The 16,046-nt window shown below is 37.8% G+C and overlaps 1 protein-coding gene across 1 annotated transcript; it reads left to right on the top strand.

The window, feature by feature from the left end:
- The first annotated feature begins 2,867 nt into the window (after window positions 1-2,867).
- LOC131894378 (zinc finger protein 54-like) lies at window positions 2,868-10,793 on the top strand. The gene is made up of 3 exons (XM_059244635.1): window positions 2,868-4,125; window positions 6,392-6,518; window positions 8,365-10,793. Exons 1-3 carry the CDS (start codon window positions 4,096-4,098, stop codon window positions 9,861-9,863), a joined length of 1,656 nt encoding a protein of 551 aa, XP_059100618.1. The 5' UTR covers window positions 2,868-4,095; the 3' UTR covers window positions 9,864-10,793.
- The last annotated feature ends 5,253 nt before the right edge of the window (window positions 10,794-16,046 follow it).

Here is a 16,046-nt window from a genome sequence, read left to right as displayed (position 1 = left end):
CTGTAGAATTGTTTTTACTGAAGGGACATTGTAGCCATCCTGAGACTTTGGTCACAAGATGCCACAGGCACACCTGAGGCTTTTGTTTTGTTGTGTATTGCAAAGGACACATAATAAAGGACTAAAGTCATGGGGGCATGTGATGCTTTCCTTTAGTAAGACATGTAAATGAGATAAGGAAGCTTGGTTTGAAGAAATACTTTGTGTAACTTTCAATAAATACAACTTTGTGTGGGTGTTCCGGATTCAGTTCATCAAAGTTTGGACCTTCTTAATGTCACATAGACCTAAAATTTCATATTGGAGTGCCCTCTTTCTTCAATCAACCCATTACACTATACACCCTGACATTGCAGAATTACAGAAGTATACCTGGGCAGTGGTAGGGCATGACTCCTATCCCAGCACATGGGAGGCAGAGGCAAGTGGATCTCTGTGAGTTAAAGTCCCGCCTGGTCTACTGAGCTAGTTCCAGGACAGCTAGGGCTGATACACAAAGAAACCCTGTCTTAAAAACCATAAACAACAACAACATTAACAAAAAAGAAAAAGGAAAATTGCAGCAGTATAATTTTTTGTGACTGAGAATTGTTTGCTTGCAGTCTCCCTTTCTCCTCCTCAGTATTTGTTGACAAACTAATCTGCAAGTCTGTGAGTTTTGTGTGAATGAGTCTCAATCACACAGAATAAAGTGAATTTCACAAAGGAAAAAATAAAGAAATGTTCTCTCTTCTTCGTGTGTGTCTTTTTGGGAGTGTAAGGCTTTATCATTATTGATCCATGATCAATTCAGAACCTCACTAATGTACAATGTTCTCTTCCCAATCATTCAGTACCATTTCTGCCACTGAGTTTTGACTGAGCTGTGATTGGAAGTGGGATTCAAGTTACAATAACTAAAATGCTTTCTAAATATTTTCAGTGTTCTGACACTGCAGGAGTTGGGAAATCATTTGTATAATCCTGTATTTACTTTTCTCTTTTCTCCTGAGCACAGTACTATGTTAGAAATTCAGGTTATTCCTCAAATTTTGTTTCCCATGTGCAGGGCTAACTGATCACCATGACCTGCTCACCTGTGCAGCAGAACAAAGAGGCCTGGAAGGAGAGAGGAGACAGGAGCTAAGGGTCCAGGTATGGTGGAGACATTGGTGAAGGAGTGGAAAGGGGATCAAGTGAATGTGAAAGTGGGACATGAAATCAGTTTTGCCACATTCTGTTTCACTAGAAATAATTCTGGAGACTTCCACTGAGAAAAAAAATCTCCTCAGGATTATCCTAATATAGTCATGTGAAGGCTTTCTTCAGAAGAGTTGATAATGGAGTCAAATAAAGTTTTATTTGACTATCTATGCATGTGAGTGATGCTGTCCTTATTCACATCAGAGATCATGTTTTCATACCATTATTAAATAATTTTCATTCATTGTTTTAATGTATTATAAAAATGATGAAAATTAATACCTAGGTTTATTTATTGTATTCAGAATTTTTGAGCTTTGGTATTCTAGCACATTCTCTACCTTTTAGTGTTTTTGTCTCTGTTGCTGAAAATAATGCCAACAGAGTTTTGATAAGAATCAGGAACTATATTTACAGCCTACTTCACTGCATCTGTACTACCTCCTCTTGTCTCCTATTGCCTGTTGGAGATTAAGATAAATATTTACAATGCACTAGGAGTTATGCTGATTCCGTAAAGTACTGGTTGTAGGTTCTCCTCCAGGATCCATGCCTTTACTAGCTCTGAGGAAACAGGCTACACTTCCGGTACCAGGCACATTTTCCCTCTTGTTGAGAGGGTCTTAATCCAAGTAGAAGCTGTTGGTTACAACCTAATTATGTGTCCTACTCTTGCACCCCTAGGGCTGTCATGCAGTGCAGATCATTGTTGTGGTTTATAGGTGTCATGGCTGGGCAGGACAGTTGTTTGGCTCCCTCCTTGGGAAGGTTACATGTGGCCTTCTGATACCATGAAAGCTAGTCCCCAGGGAGGAGGCTTTAAGGTCAGTTCCATCCCCAGCCCTCTAGGATTTGTCTGAAGTGTATGGCTTCTTCAACACTAGGAACTCAACTTTTGTCTCTAGTAGGCAACCGTGGGCAACAGCAGTAGCCTGCAATGTTTGGAAGTCTCTTGGACAACTGTGACCTATAACTTCAAACCAGGTTTTTTGTTTTTTTTTTTTAATTTTTTTTTTCTATCATCAGCTTGATACAGTACAAATTCTTATCCTAATAGTGAAATGTTTCACTGAAGTTTGCCCAGTGATTGAGTAAAACTAAAACTTATTATAAGCCACAGTCATCCTAGGGTCCCTTCTGCTATGTAGCCTCTCCGGTTCTGTGGGTTGCAGTCTTATTGTCCTTTGCTTTATATCTAGTGTCCACTTATGAGTGAGTACATACCATGTTTGTCCTTCTGAGTTTGGGTTACCTCACTCAGGATGATATTTTCTAGTTCCATCCATTTGCCTGCAAATTTCAGGCTGCCATTGTTTTTCTCTGCTGAGTAGTACTCCATTGTGTATATGTACCACATTTTCTTAATGCATTCTTCAGTTGACAGGCATCTAGGTTGTTTCCAGGTTCTGGCTATTACGAATAATACCGCTATGAACATAGTTGAGCATGTATCTTTGTGGTATGATTGAGCATTCCTTGGGTGTATGCCCAAGAGTGATATGGCTGGGTCTTGCAGTAGATCAATTCCCAATTTTCTGAGAAACCGTCACACTGATTTCCACAGTGGTTGTACAAGTTTGCACTCCCACCAACAGTGGAGGAGTGTTCCCTTTACTCTGCATCCTCTCTAACGTAGACTGTCATTAGCGTTTTTGATCATAACCATTCTGACAGGAGTAAGGTGCAAACCAGGCTTCTTATACCTGATGTTGGTCATTTTGTTAGAAATTCTATGGCTCTTGTGAGGAGCATCATCAGTCCATTTGGGAGATTTTCATTTACACTCCAAATGTATAAGCTTACAGAGACTTAGATATATTATAGGCGTTTTTTTGGTTGTTGTTTTTTGTTTGTTTGTTTGTTTTTTTATGGATGATAATAGTCAAAGAAGAGATAGTTACTACAGTCATCCTGGTTGTGTACTCACATCTGAAGGTTTGGAGCTAAGCACTTCCTATGAGAGAACATGGAATGTCTATCTTTCTAGGTCCAGGTTACCTCATTCAATATGGTCTTTCCTAGGTCCATCCATTTACTTGGAAAGCTCATTATTTCAATTTCTTTACATGAATAGTATTCCATAATGTGTATGTACCACACTTTCACTCTCCAATTGTCAGATGAAGAACATTTAGGTTGTTTCCATTTTGTAGGTGTTGTTAGAGCAACAATGAACATGGCTGAGCAAGTATCTGTGGAGCAGGATATTGAGTCCTTTAGGCATATACCAAGGAAAGGAACAGCTGAGTCATGTGCTGAATTTATTTAATTTGAGATTTTGTTTATTTAAATGAGGGTTCTCTATTTTTATTTTTAGTGTGGCTAAGTGTTTTTTGGCGTTTTTATTTGCTATGGTTTCATTTTTATGTTGTTGCTGGTTGGACTATTGGTACTATTTTTCTTCCCTCTTTTTGAGAAATAGTGGTTTGCTGTCTTACCCATAGATGATTACTTCACAGTTCTTCTGTATTTCTCTATTTTTCATTTGAAATTTATTATTTCCCATGTTCTCACGAATGATTCCTCTGACTCTCCTGGATATATTTTGCCTCTAATTTATTATCTGCAGGGCTGTTTTTAGTGAAATGAATTGTGTTAATTGGTGACTATCTTGAAATGTACTTACATCTCCTTCAATTTTAAGAGAATAGTTTTCTTTGTGCAACAAGTTCCTTGATGGTGATTTTCTCCTCAAGCTTCAGATGTCTTTCCATGCTCTCCCGGCTTTGTAATCATTGACTGGACACCTGATAGAATTCTGTTTCTTGGGTCTTTTATGTGGTTGGACATTGTTCTCTAACAGCTTTCTGTATTAATGTTAACTTTTCTGTTTTGACCCCTTGATTTGAGAGGGAAGCGACCATCTATTCATTGTTCCTGAAAGAGAAAGCCAAAGAAGAGAAACAGTTAGAAATGGTTGATTCTCCAGTAATCACGTCTCAGGTCAGTGATCCTTTTTACTCTTTATCTAAAAGGGTTATACATTGATGTATTAAAAGTCTTTAATTTTCTGCTTCTGATACTTTTTGAAATTTTATTATGAGCTATTCTGCAAACAGAGAATCAACAAAATCACACACTGAAATTAAGCAGACCCAAAGACTACACTAGTCATTGTACTTTCTTTTTTTTTTTTTTGGTTTTTTGAGACAGGGTTTCTCTGTGTAGTTTTGGTGCCTGTCCTGGATCTCACTATGTAGACCAGGCTGGCCTCGAACTCACAGAGATCCGCTTGCCTCTGCCTCCCCAGTGCTGGGATTAAAGGTGTGCACCACCAGCTCCTGGCCTTATTGTACTTTTATACAGTTAGAGTCATCATAGGGAACAGAAGTTCTGGAGCCTCACATAGGATTTTATATTTTCACAATCAAATGTATTTTGATTTTTTTTTTTTTTGTTGTTTTTTTGTTTTTTTGAGACAGGGTTTCTCTGTGTAGCTTTGCGCCTTTTCCTGGATCTCGCTCTGTATACCAGGCTGGCCTCGAACTCACAAAGATCCACCTGCCTCTGCCTCCCGAGTGCTGGGATTAAAGGTGTGCGCCACCACCGCCCGGCTATTTTGATTTTTTTATCCACCACCAAAACCCCAAAAACTTTTCATAGAATTAGAACTTGAAAAGCACTTAACTTTATATCCTTCACAACTGTTGTTCATTACCTTCATTCAGTCCCTTATATACATTGTTTCTGTGTACATATACCATTAGGTAGATTCTGCAGATGAGCAAAAACGTGGTGTCTTCTTTATAAAAGTGTATGACCACACTTTGGTCAATTCATTTTCCTGCAAATTTTTTATTTTATTTTTTTTCTATAGCTGAATTTTCCTCAATTTTATACAATTTTCATTATCCATTCATCTGTTTATAGATTATTAGTTTGATTCCAATAGCTTTCCTTTGGTGATTAAAACAACAGTAAGTATGAGATATAAATATCTCTGTAGTGGGGTGTATTATTCTCTGGGTATATGGCCAAGAGTGAAAGAACTGGGTCATATGTAAGTTCTCTCTTCAATTTTTTCGATAATCTCCAAATGGATTCCCACTATGGCTGTATTCATTTGCACCCTCCCTTCCGTCAACAGTGCATAAGTTTTCCTTTCTCTCCATATCCCCTCAAATATTTGTTGTCAGGTTAATTGATGACAGCCATTCTGTTTGGGATGAGGCAGTATTTCTAAGAAGTTTTAATTTTTGCTCCCATGGTGGTCTTCTGGGATCCTGAACGCTTTGCAATGTTTGTTGGCCATTTGAGTTTCTGTCTTTGAAAATCGTGTATTTGGTTCATTTGCCCATTTGCTGATTTGCAGTTTTATTTCCTTGATATTTATTTATTTAATTTTGGTAAATTCTTGCTATGAGCCTTATCTAAAATGTCACTGTTATAGATTCTCTTAGCTATACTTTAATATGTACTTTTATTTGTTTTTGGGCTTCTCTCAATTTTTATTACTCATTGAGAGTGAAGTGAAATACTATTCCAAACTTCTGAAATTGTTATTTGTCTCTGTTGGCTTATTCATACAGAGACATTCCTAGGGAAAATTTGGATTATATCAAATATGGCTGATACAGATTTTTCTGTCTGTTCATAGTAGCCCAAAAATTTCCTTAAAATTATTCCATAGACTACTTATCTTAGATGTTAAAGCTTAAATGACAGTATGTAGTGCTGTTACAATCCTTGCCACTGTGGAAAAAAACAAAACTCTTTGGCTACAACTTTAGTCATATATTCTGTCTTCTGAACCTATACCTTTGCTGTTTAATGGATGGCATTGTACCTAGACTTTAAACATCCTAATTGACGCTGTTACAATAGAGTCACATAAGGCCCAGTTCACACATGATTTATTTGCATCAGTATTTTAGCGTGATCTACAGGTACAACATTTAAAGCACATTTCCTCATCATGAATTTTCCCTCTGAGACATGTCTGCTGTAATCCTGTGTAACATAAACACAGAATCCATAACAGATCGATAACCATGTCCAGACCTTAAATGTATTTAATGTTTCATGTATACTGCTTATAAGACTATTGTCTCAACCTGTTTTTACAGAGTTAGAACATTCATGATAGAATGTGACCGTATTAGAAATCTCCTCTTTGAGTAATTATCTTTGCTCATCTATATTCCATCTCATTATATCTAGGAAAGCACTTCCAAGTAGCCTGTGGTCAAACCATACTTTTTTGTTTCAGGGTCTGTTGACATTCAGAGATGTGGCTGTGGACTTTCCCCAGGAGGAGTGGGAACGCCTGGACTCTGCTCAGAGGGCTTTGTACATTGATGTGATGTTGGAGAATTACAACAACCTGGTCTTTGTGGGTGAGAACATTTTGTTTGTAGAATTCCTAACCCATCTTTTTTTTTTGTTCCGCCTTCATAGGATGTAAAATCTGTTAGGCTGTCCTGAAAAACCCAACAGGAGACAAGGCAAAGTTTAGTATTAGGAAAGAACTTTTTTATGCTATTTAGTTTTCTCTTTCCATTTTCCATTTCAGAGATATTATCCATCCTTCATTTTGGTTCCAAGATTCATCCATAAACTCAGTAGCATATAATATTTTCACTCATATCTTAAACCTCCATGTCCATTATTACAATGATATGGTTTTATTTGTGAGACAAATTCAAGATATATAAACAGAAAATGCTAAATATACTGAAATATGTGACTACAAATATTAATCAGGAATTCTTGCCTAAATTCCTCAGCTTTATGTTTTCAATTACTGAGAGCAATACTGTCTTAGACTTCTGTATTCTTTCTGAAAGTTCTAGCATGGGTCATGGGCTTCCTCAAAGAACATGTGGATTATGTATGCCAGGTAGATGTGATCACCTATAAGAAAGAATGAAATTGCCCTGAAAAGTGGGGAGGAGACAGTAGCCTTAACTTGGGTTGGCTAGTGAATAAGCAAGAGAATAGTAAATACTTAAAGTGAAGGAGAAAGCAAGACCTGAAAATGTTTTTACCATATTCAATTCCACTTGAAAAATATGCCTGATTGGGGGCTGGAGAGATGGCTCAGCAGTTAAGAACACTGACTGCTCTTCCAGAGGTCCTGAGTTCAATCCCAGCAACCACATGGTGGCTCACAACCATCTGATGAGATCTGGCGCCCTCTTCTGGCCTGCAGATATACATGCAGACAGAATACTGTATACATAATAAAAAAAAAAAAATGCCTGATCATTTAACTTTGTGTAGTGTCTTGCCCCAGGATGCAACCTGTGTGTTGAAATAACTGTTGGAAGGCATTGTGTCTTATTAGTCCTGAATGATGGTGGCTTAATACTAGTACAAAATGAAATTTTATTTAACTATGCTGAAATCAGATTGGTATAATTTTATAAATTTTAAGTTTAATGTGAATCCATGAGGTAGGATTATTCTGTAATTTCTTTCCTTGTTTGTATATCATCATATTACGTCCTTCATTTTCTTCCCAATGTAGAATACACAGACAGCCTCTAGGAAATAATCTCAGGAGTCAGTTAGAATACAGAGTAGACTCGAGAATAACCTTGTGAGGAGAGCTAGGAAACACAGCAGTGTGTGGAGCTCAGACAGTGGAGGATAGAAATAAGCAATAGGTGCCCATGACAGCCCTGCCTCATATGACCTAGAGCCTCTGATGTCTGGCAGAATACTGTCTTTGCATCCATTACTTTTGAAGTATCTAATGTGTTTTCTAGAGAAAAAAAAATAAGCCCTGTGATGCTTTTCAGTAAGACTTTAATCTTGAAAGGAATTGGGTCTTCTGAACAGTACTTGTCATTGCCTGTCACTTAGTAAGTGTAAATACTGTGAACTAGGGATCAGATTAAATTCCTCTTCATCAATTTCCGAGAAGACATCTTTTCTAAATATAATCACTCAGTGAGCTCTCTAATTCATAGCCGTAAATTATTTTTCCACCTTTTTTCCAGTTAGAGATTTTTGATAAAGATGAGCTATCTGTTGTAAATCATTGACCTTTGAAGGTTTTCATGCTGTTTTTGTGAGTATCCATACAATTACAGTGAATGAAAAATGTCCATTACTGGGAACTCTAATCTAAGTAGTTCATGGCTCACTTATCTTAAAAGATAACTTAGGGAGATAGTCATTTATCACATGCTTATCATTGGAAAAAAACCTATTAATCTAAATTTTGCTCATTTTCAGAGAATTATTACAGATGTAATCCTGTCCGTCAACTTGTGAAGACGGAAAAGGAGTCTTGTCAATGTAATGACCTTGGGAAAGTGCTTTATGACCCCTCCACATGTGCACTTTATAGAACAAGTCAAACTACAGAAAACTCTAATAACTACACATGTAGTAACAACAAGAATGCCTCTACTGACTCATCAAACCTAGATAGACATGAAAACATGCACACTGGAGAAGAACTTTGCAAATCTAAAGACCATGGGAAAACTTTAAATTTGTGTTCCATCATTTCTCAAGATCAAAGATTCTACACTGCAAAGAAGGAGCACAGGCAGGGAGAATATGATGACTATTTTGCCTCTGCATATAGTCTTTTGCAACAAGCAATTCGAGAGACACCACACCAATGTGGGAAATGCGGAAAATGCTTTAGGACTGCCTCATACCTCACTGAACATGAGAGAATTCATACTGGAATTAAACCCTACAAGTGCAATGTTTGTGAAACATCCTTTACCCTGCTTTCAAGTCTTGATATACATCTAAGACTTCATACTGGGGAGAAACCTTACAAATGCAAAGAATGTGGAGAGTCATTTCATCAGTTGTCAGCATTTCATAGCCATCTGAAGTTGCATAATGGAGAGAAACCTTACAAATATAAGGAATGTGGCAAATCCCTTACCCACTCTTCCACTCTCAAGAAACATCAGAAAAAGCGTGTTGTTAGGAGAAATTATATTTGTCAAGAATGTGGCAAAGTCTCTCATAGTCCTTCACACTTTAAGGATCATTCCAGAGTCCATACTGGAGAGAAGCCTTTCAAATGCAATGAGTGTGACAGAGCCTTTCCCCACTATTCATCATTGAGTAGACATAGGAAAACTCATAATCCAGAGCAAATGCACAAATGTAAAGAATGTGGTAAGTCCTTTCTTGAATTATCATATCTTAAAACTCATTACAGAATCCATACTGGTGAAAAGCCTTTCAAATGTAAGGTATGTGACAAATCCTTTACCTACCACTCAGCCCTTAAAACACACCAGAAAGTTCACACTGGGGAGAAGCCTTACAAATGTAAGGAATGTGATAAGTCTTATACTAGATTCTCATCTCTAAGAGCACATCAGAAAATTCATACTGTAGAGAAACCTTACAAATGCAAAGACTGTAACATGTCCTTTACTGATCTTGCAAGTCTTATAAAACATCAAGGAGTTCATACTGGAGAGAGACCTTACAAATGTAAGGAATGTGACAAATCCTTTACCAGTTTCACAGTTCTTAAAAGACATCAGATAGTTCATACTGGGGAGAAACCTTACAAATGTCTGGAATGTGAAAAGTCCTTTACTCAGGAGTCAAATCTTAGAAGACATCAGAGAGTTCATACTGGAGAGAGACCTTTAAGTTGTAAAGAATGTGACAAATCTTTTACAAGGTGCTCCTACCTCAGAGCACATCAGAAAATCCATAATGGGGAGAAACCATACAAATGCAATGACTGATAATCCTTTATCCTAATTTTGAGTATTAGAAGACATTAGAAAATTCATACTGGGCAGAAACATACTGTAGCTAGAGTTTTCCTGCCTGGCCCACAGTCAGGACAAATCTCTCTCACCTGCCAGTCCCACGGCCGCTCAGACCCGACCAAGTAAACACAGAGACTTATATTGGTTACAAACTGTATGGCCGTGGCAGGCTTCTTGCTAACTGTTCTTACAGCTTAAATTAATCCATTTCTATTAGTCTGTACCTTGCCACATGGCTCGTGGCTTACTGGCTTCTTCACATGCTGTTTCTCATCGTGGTGGCTGGCAGTGTCTCTCTTACTCAGCCTTCCACTCCAGCTTTATTCTACTCCTTGTCCTGCCTATACTTCCTGCCTGGCCACTGGCCAATCAGTGATTTATTTATTGACCAATCAGCAACACACTTGACATACAGGCCATCCCACAGCAACATACCATTGTAAATAATGTGACATAGCATTTTCCAGTTCTCTGCTTTCAGATCACAGCACTACACAAAATAGAAACATAAACTTTTGAAAATCTTTAATGAAGGTTTACATTTAAAAAAAAATATCCTAGAGTTTATAATAAATAAAATTCTGCAAATATGAGTGGGAAAAGCTTTTTTATTTCTTTCAATGTATATACGTGCTTTGCCTGTAAGTATATCCATGCACTACATGTATGCCTAGCATGGGCAGAGGACAGAAGGGGTCATCAGATCCCCTGATGTGTAGTTACAGACCATTGTTAACTGCCGCACTTGAGTTGGGAAGTGAACCTTGGGCCTCTGGAAGGGCAAACAGTGGTTTTACACAATAAACCATGTCTCCACCCCTGGTCAAAAATGTAATAAAAACATTTATCTTGTTCAACATCCGAAAATTCATAATATGGCAGGTGTGGTGGTACACTTCTTTATTGCAAGCACTCAGGGTTCAGAGGCAAGAAGATGTCTGTGAATTGGAGGACATCATCATCTCCATACTGAGTTCCAGGACAGCAGAACTACATACTCTTTGTCAAAAAATAAATCCTAATAGAGTTACATAAAAACTATGAAAAAACTTTTAGTTTTCTTTCTAATTGTGTTGTATATCACAAAATTCATACATCTGAGAAACCATATAATGTTAGAGAGTATATACTCCCCATGTCTTTCTGTCAGTTGGAAATTACACCTCCCCGACTGCATTGAATTTGACAAACTATATAAATAGTGCTCTATTTGCAGAGATAAAAGTAAATTCATCAAAAACATTCTGATAAATTCTTTTATTCATCTTCAAAATCATACTGGATTCAAACCATACAAATAGCAAGAAAGTAATTGACTGTGAGGAGATAGGCTATGAATGTGACATCACTCAAATGCTGAGATACAACTTAGAAATCCCCAAACACTAAGGATGTGGTGACATACACCTTAAATCCTGGCTCTTTGGAGGCAGGGGAAGGCATATCCTTGTGAGTTCTAGGGCAGTATTGTCTACATTGCAAATTCCTTGTCAGCCAGGGCTACTCAGGGAAATCCTATCCGGAAAAAACCAAAACAAGATAAACAAATCTCTAAGGGCGTGCAGGAATTCATTTTGAAATACCTAAACAAAATTGAAGAGGATTTACTTGAAACTCTATAATAAAATGATAAAACTTGCATTAACTGCTAGTATACTTTCACTGAGATAAAGGAGACATGTGAGACTCACCCTAAGCCATAAAACAATGGTAATTACCCCAGGCTTATACAGCTTGTTCTTAGTAGTTTTTGAAGTGTTATGAATCTGTGCTTTAGCAACTACCTACTGCAAGAGGAGACTTCTTTCTGGAATGTTGAGAGTAATACAAACATAATTTTAAACATGAATATTTAGATTTTAGATTAATGTTCATGACCATTATCAAAACATCAATAGCTTCTGCTCTACAACCTATAGTTCCCAAGTAATATTTTTTGCTTTTTGTTTTTTCTTTTTTACCACGGCATGAATTCCTCTCTGTGGTGAATGATTGAAATCCAATCGTGAGAGAGTTTGTTTATGTCCATAAACAGTGGTACAAGTTTTGCACCAATACTCACACATTGTCTAGCAGGTTATTGTAAAATGCATGGCCTAGCAGTTAATTAGACTATTGACATAATTTCTCTGCCAACAGTCTGCACAGAATCTTACAGTGCTACAAAAGCTAGCCAGCAGGGGGAGTCACCTGGCAAGTTCAATATTGCTCCATATCTTGCAACCCAACTGGTATCTTCAGCTACGTGTACTTATGGTCCCAAGCAAGAGCACTGTGAACGACCTTTGTTTAGGGTGATGATGGGACCTCCCTTATTAGTAAGTCCTGTAGCATGAATCTTAAAAGGTCTTATTAATAAAAACAAACCTGAAGCCAGGTATTGGGGTGAGCACAGGAAGATCAGAGAAGCAGAACAAGCCACAGCCACCTCACCTCACCAGTTCCTCAGCTGATCTTGTTTCCTTAGACTGGAAGCCTCTGTGTTCTCATCTGAATGGATCTCAGCTGAACTGCTGCTAAAAGCCTAAAAGCTTAACTAGACTCTAGTTCCTGGTCCTCACGCCTTACATACCTTTATGCTTCCTGCCATCACTTCCTGAGATTAAAGCAGTGAGTCACCATGCCTGGCTGTTTCCAGTGTGGCTTTGAACTCCTAGAGATCCAGATGGATCTCTGTCTTCGGAATGCTAGGATTAAAGGTGTGTGCCACCATTTTCTGGCCTCTGTATCTAGTGGCTGTTCTGTTCTCTGACCCCAGGTAAGTTTATTAGGGTGCACAATATTTTGGGGAATACAATATCACCACAAAGTCTTAGGCAGGTAACCAGTACCTGGTACAGAGAAATCAATTATATAGCCTCAGTGACTGGGAGCAGCATTATTTACCCTTTGAGATACCTTTGTTTAAAGTTAACTATTAATTTATAAGATAGGGTGTGGTGATACATTTTAATCTAGGAAATAAAGCTTGCCTGAAGATCAGAGGTCAGAGCTAGCCACAGAGCCATAGAGGTCAGGCAGTGGTGTCACACTTTTAATCCTAGTACTCTGAAGGCAGAGGCAGAGATTCATCTGAATTTCTGTGAGTACAAGGCCACATGGGCTACATAAGATTAGTCTAGTCTAAAAGAGAAACAGAACTGGGCAGTGATGTTATATCCCTTTAATCCCAGCACTAGGAAGGTAGAGACAGGAAGTGACATTCCTGGAAGACAAAGGAATGTAAGTAGGGAGGAGACAGGAACTAGCTCTCTTTCAGCTTGAGGAATAGGTGAGGTAAGAGATGCTAGCTTTGGTTTGCTGTGCTTCTCTGATCGTTTGGCTTTCACCTTGATATCTGGCTCCAGATTTTTTATAAGACCAATTAGGATTCATAAAACATCAGGTGTCCAACTTTTGGGACATGAATTCACAAAACCTGCTTGCCTTTGGCTTTGCAGCCACTGACTCAGGCCAGAGCTACATGCAGCTGGAGTCTTCACCCTGCTTGGGCCAGAGTCCCTACCCTGCTGGCTAAGTTTCCATTGCAGCCTATCTGCAGCAAACTTCTGAGCTCCAAATGCAGCAGGACTTAGCCGCTCTTGCACATTGCTCTGTGCAGACAGCTGTCTCTTTTGCTTCTTTCCTTTCCTGGTGGGTTATGGCATTCTCTGTATGCCCCTCATTGGTCTATTGCCACACCGTCATTTGAATAATCATTGTAAGCTGGTTTGGTAAGTCAACTGGGATTTCTTAAAGAGGGAATTAGTTAAAGAGAGAGATTTTTTTTCACCACATTAAAAGTGGGAAACACTATTACAATGGAAAGTGTTTGGTCTTTGTTTGCTAATATACTAGATGGTTTGAAAATGTAACAATTTAAATGAGAGGAAAATTAACATAGATGGGATTTATGTAATGTCAATTATAAACATTATTAGTTTGACCATTCTTCTTTTATCCCTAAAAAAATGTTGGTTTATACTAGTGCCAAGATACAAGTCTTAGAAAAACTTATTAAAACAAATCACAGAAATATTCAGACCCAGAGAGAGGAATTTAAAGGAGAACCAATTTCAGCATTTCATTATAAGTTTACATAGAAACTGCCTACACCTTTCAAACAGCCAACCTGAATTTATCCAGTAACCTTACAAGAACTGCCAAATGATAGATATCCCCAAGAATATGTAAGAGTTGAATGGACTCCTGTGCAAATGATAGATGTGAGGAGATTCAAGAAAGCAATTGTCTCATATTGCAAGCACTCACCTTTTGTGAAGGAGATGTTAAACTTTTGGTCAACTTGTAATAGAATTATCCCTCAAGACTGGAGAGGTTTTGTTACAGCAGTCGTGGAGCCTGGTCCCCAATTGCAATGGAGGACCTGGAGGAAGGATGAGGCTAAGGCCATTGAATAATGGAGTAGGGCTAGAGGTATTGAAATTTCCCAAAATCAACTTCTTGGAGAAGGCAATTATGCTGATGTACAAAGACAATCTTTATATGATGTCCACACCGGGGCTTTATGCCACACAGCAGCCTTGAAGACTTGGAACAGAATTGAAGTAGAAAAGAAAATTGAGTCATTTTAAAAAAGTTACACAGGGCCCAAAAGAAACCTTCACTGATTTCTTCAGCAGTAAATAAAATGATACCAAATTCAGAAGCTAGACAAATAATAGTTGAATCTCTGGCTTTTGAAAATGCTAATGCACAATGCAAAATGGTAATTAGGCTGTTTAAGGCAAGATCAGCACCCTTGGAGGAATGGATGCAAGATAAAATAAACATTGAATCTCATGACCATGATGGTACTTATATAGAAGAGGTGATTTCCAGAGGTTTAAAAAAAAATAGTAATGTCAAAAGTTTTAACTGCAGTTAACAAGGTCACCTAACAAGGTGCTATAAACAGGGCATTCCAAGAAACAATATTTTTTTCAAGGAATAATCCCAACAGAATGCCTCTCCCTTTTGGATTATGCAGAAGGTGTGGCAAATGAAGAAATGGACTAATGAACGTAGATCAGAAAGTTCCAGACGAGGTAATCACTTGCCTTTGCCATCAGGAAATGCCCTGAGGGGCCTCTTGTAGCCCCCCATGTCAAATTCTTTCCAGTCCTTTCCAGTTCATCATGGAAGAAACTTCTTCCCAGAACAATTAAAAAACCTAATGCTTATTGTTAAAAAACACACTATTCTGGATGAAAGAACAGCTATAGAAAAGTGAACAAAATATTCAGGAGAAGCCAGAAAGCATTTTTTTGGCAAACTTCTATAAATAAACAAAGACTAAAATTAAAAATATGAATAAATGATGTTGCAATTGAAGGTCTTTTAGACACAGGTGTGGATGTAACAATAATTGCCCCAGAATCTTGGCACCCAAATTGGTCTGTTCAGGAGATAAATGTTCAGCTTTTAGGGATTGAAACATTATAAGTGACTCAGAGTGTAAGATTGGTTGAATCTATAGGGCCAGAATGACAGGAAAATTAAAACCATATATGGATAATATAGCCAAGAATTTGTAGGGATATGATTTGTTACAGCAGTGGAATACCCAGACTAATATTCCTCCAATCTCAGAAACAAACCATAAACCAACATGTGTTTCTGGGGAAAATATTAGAAGATATTATAAAGAACAGTCACCAAACATTCAGATTGTACAAGAAAAAGGCACAATAGCTGCTGATCTTTCAAAGGCACCAACAGCCCTACTTTTAAAGTGGTTAACAGATAAGCCTGTATGGGTTGAGCAATGGCCTTTAACAACAAAGAAACTGCAGGCCTTAAAAGAGGTGGTATAGGAACAGTAAATGTTCAGCATATTGAAGAATCAATCAGCACTTGGAAATCTCCTGTATTTGTTATTAAAAAGAAATCTGGAAAATGGAGAGTTGTAACAAATCTAAGAGCTGTTAACAAGGTGATTCAGCCAATGGACTTTCTACAGTCTGAAATTCCTTTGCCTTCTCTGTTATCTAAAGAATGGCATCTTATAGTTATTTATTTAAAAGACCGCTTCTTTATTATACTTTTACAAGAAAAAGACAGAGAAAACAATTGCCTTCATGGTGCCTACTTATAATAATTCTTAGCCCATTAAGAGGTATCAATAGAAGGCTCTCACAGAAAATGTTAAATAACCCAACACTGTGCCAATATTTA

Source organism: Peromyscus eremicus, chromosome 1, assembly GCF_949786415.1.
Source record: "Peromyscus eremicus chromosome 1, PerEre_H2_v1, whole genome shotgun sequence".
Lineage (NCBI taxonomy): Eukaryota > Metazoa > Chordata > Mammalia > Rodentia > Cricetidae > Peromyscus > Peromyscus eremicus.
This window is presented reverse-complemented; position numbering and strand designations above follow the sequence as displayed.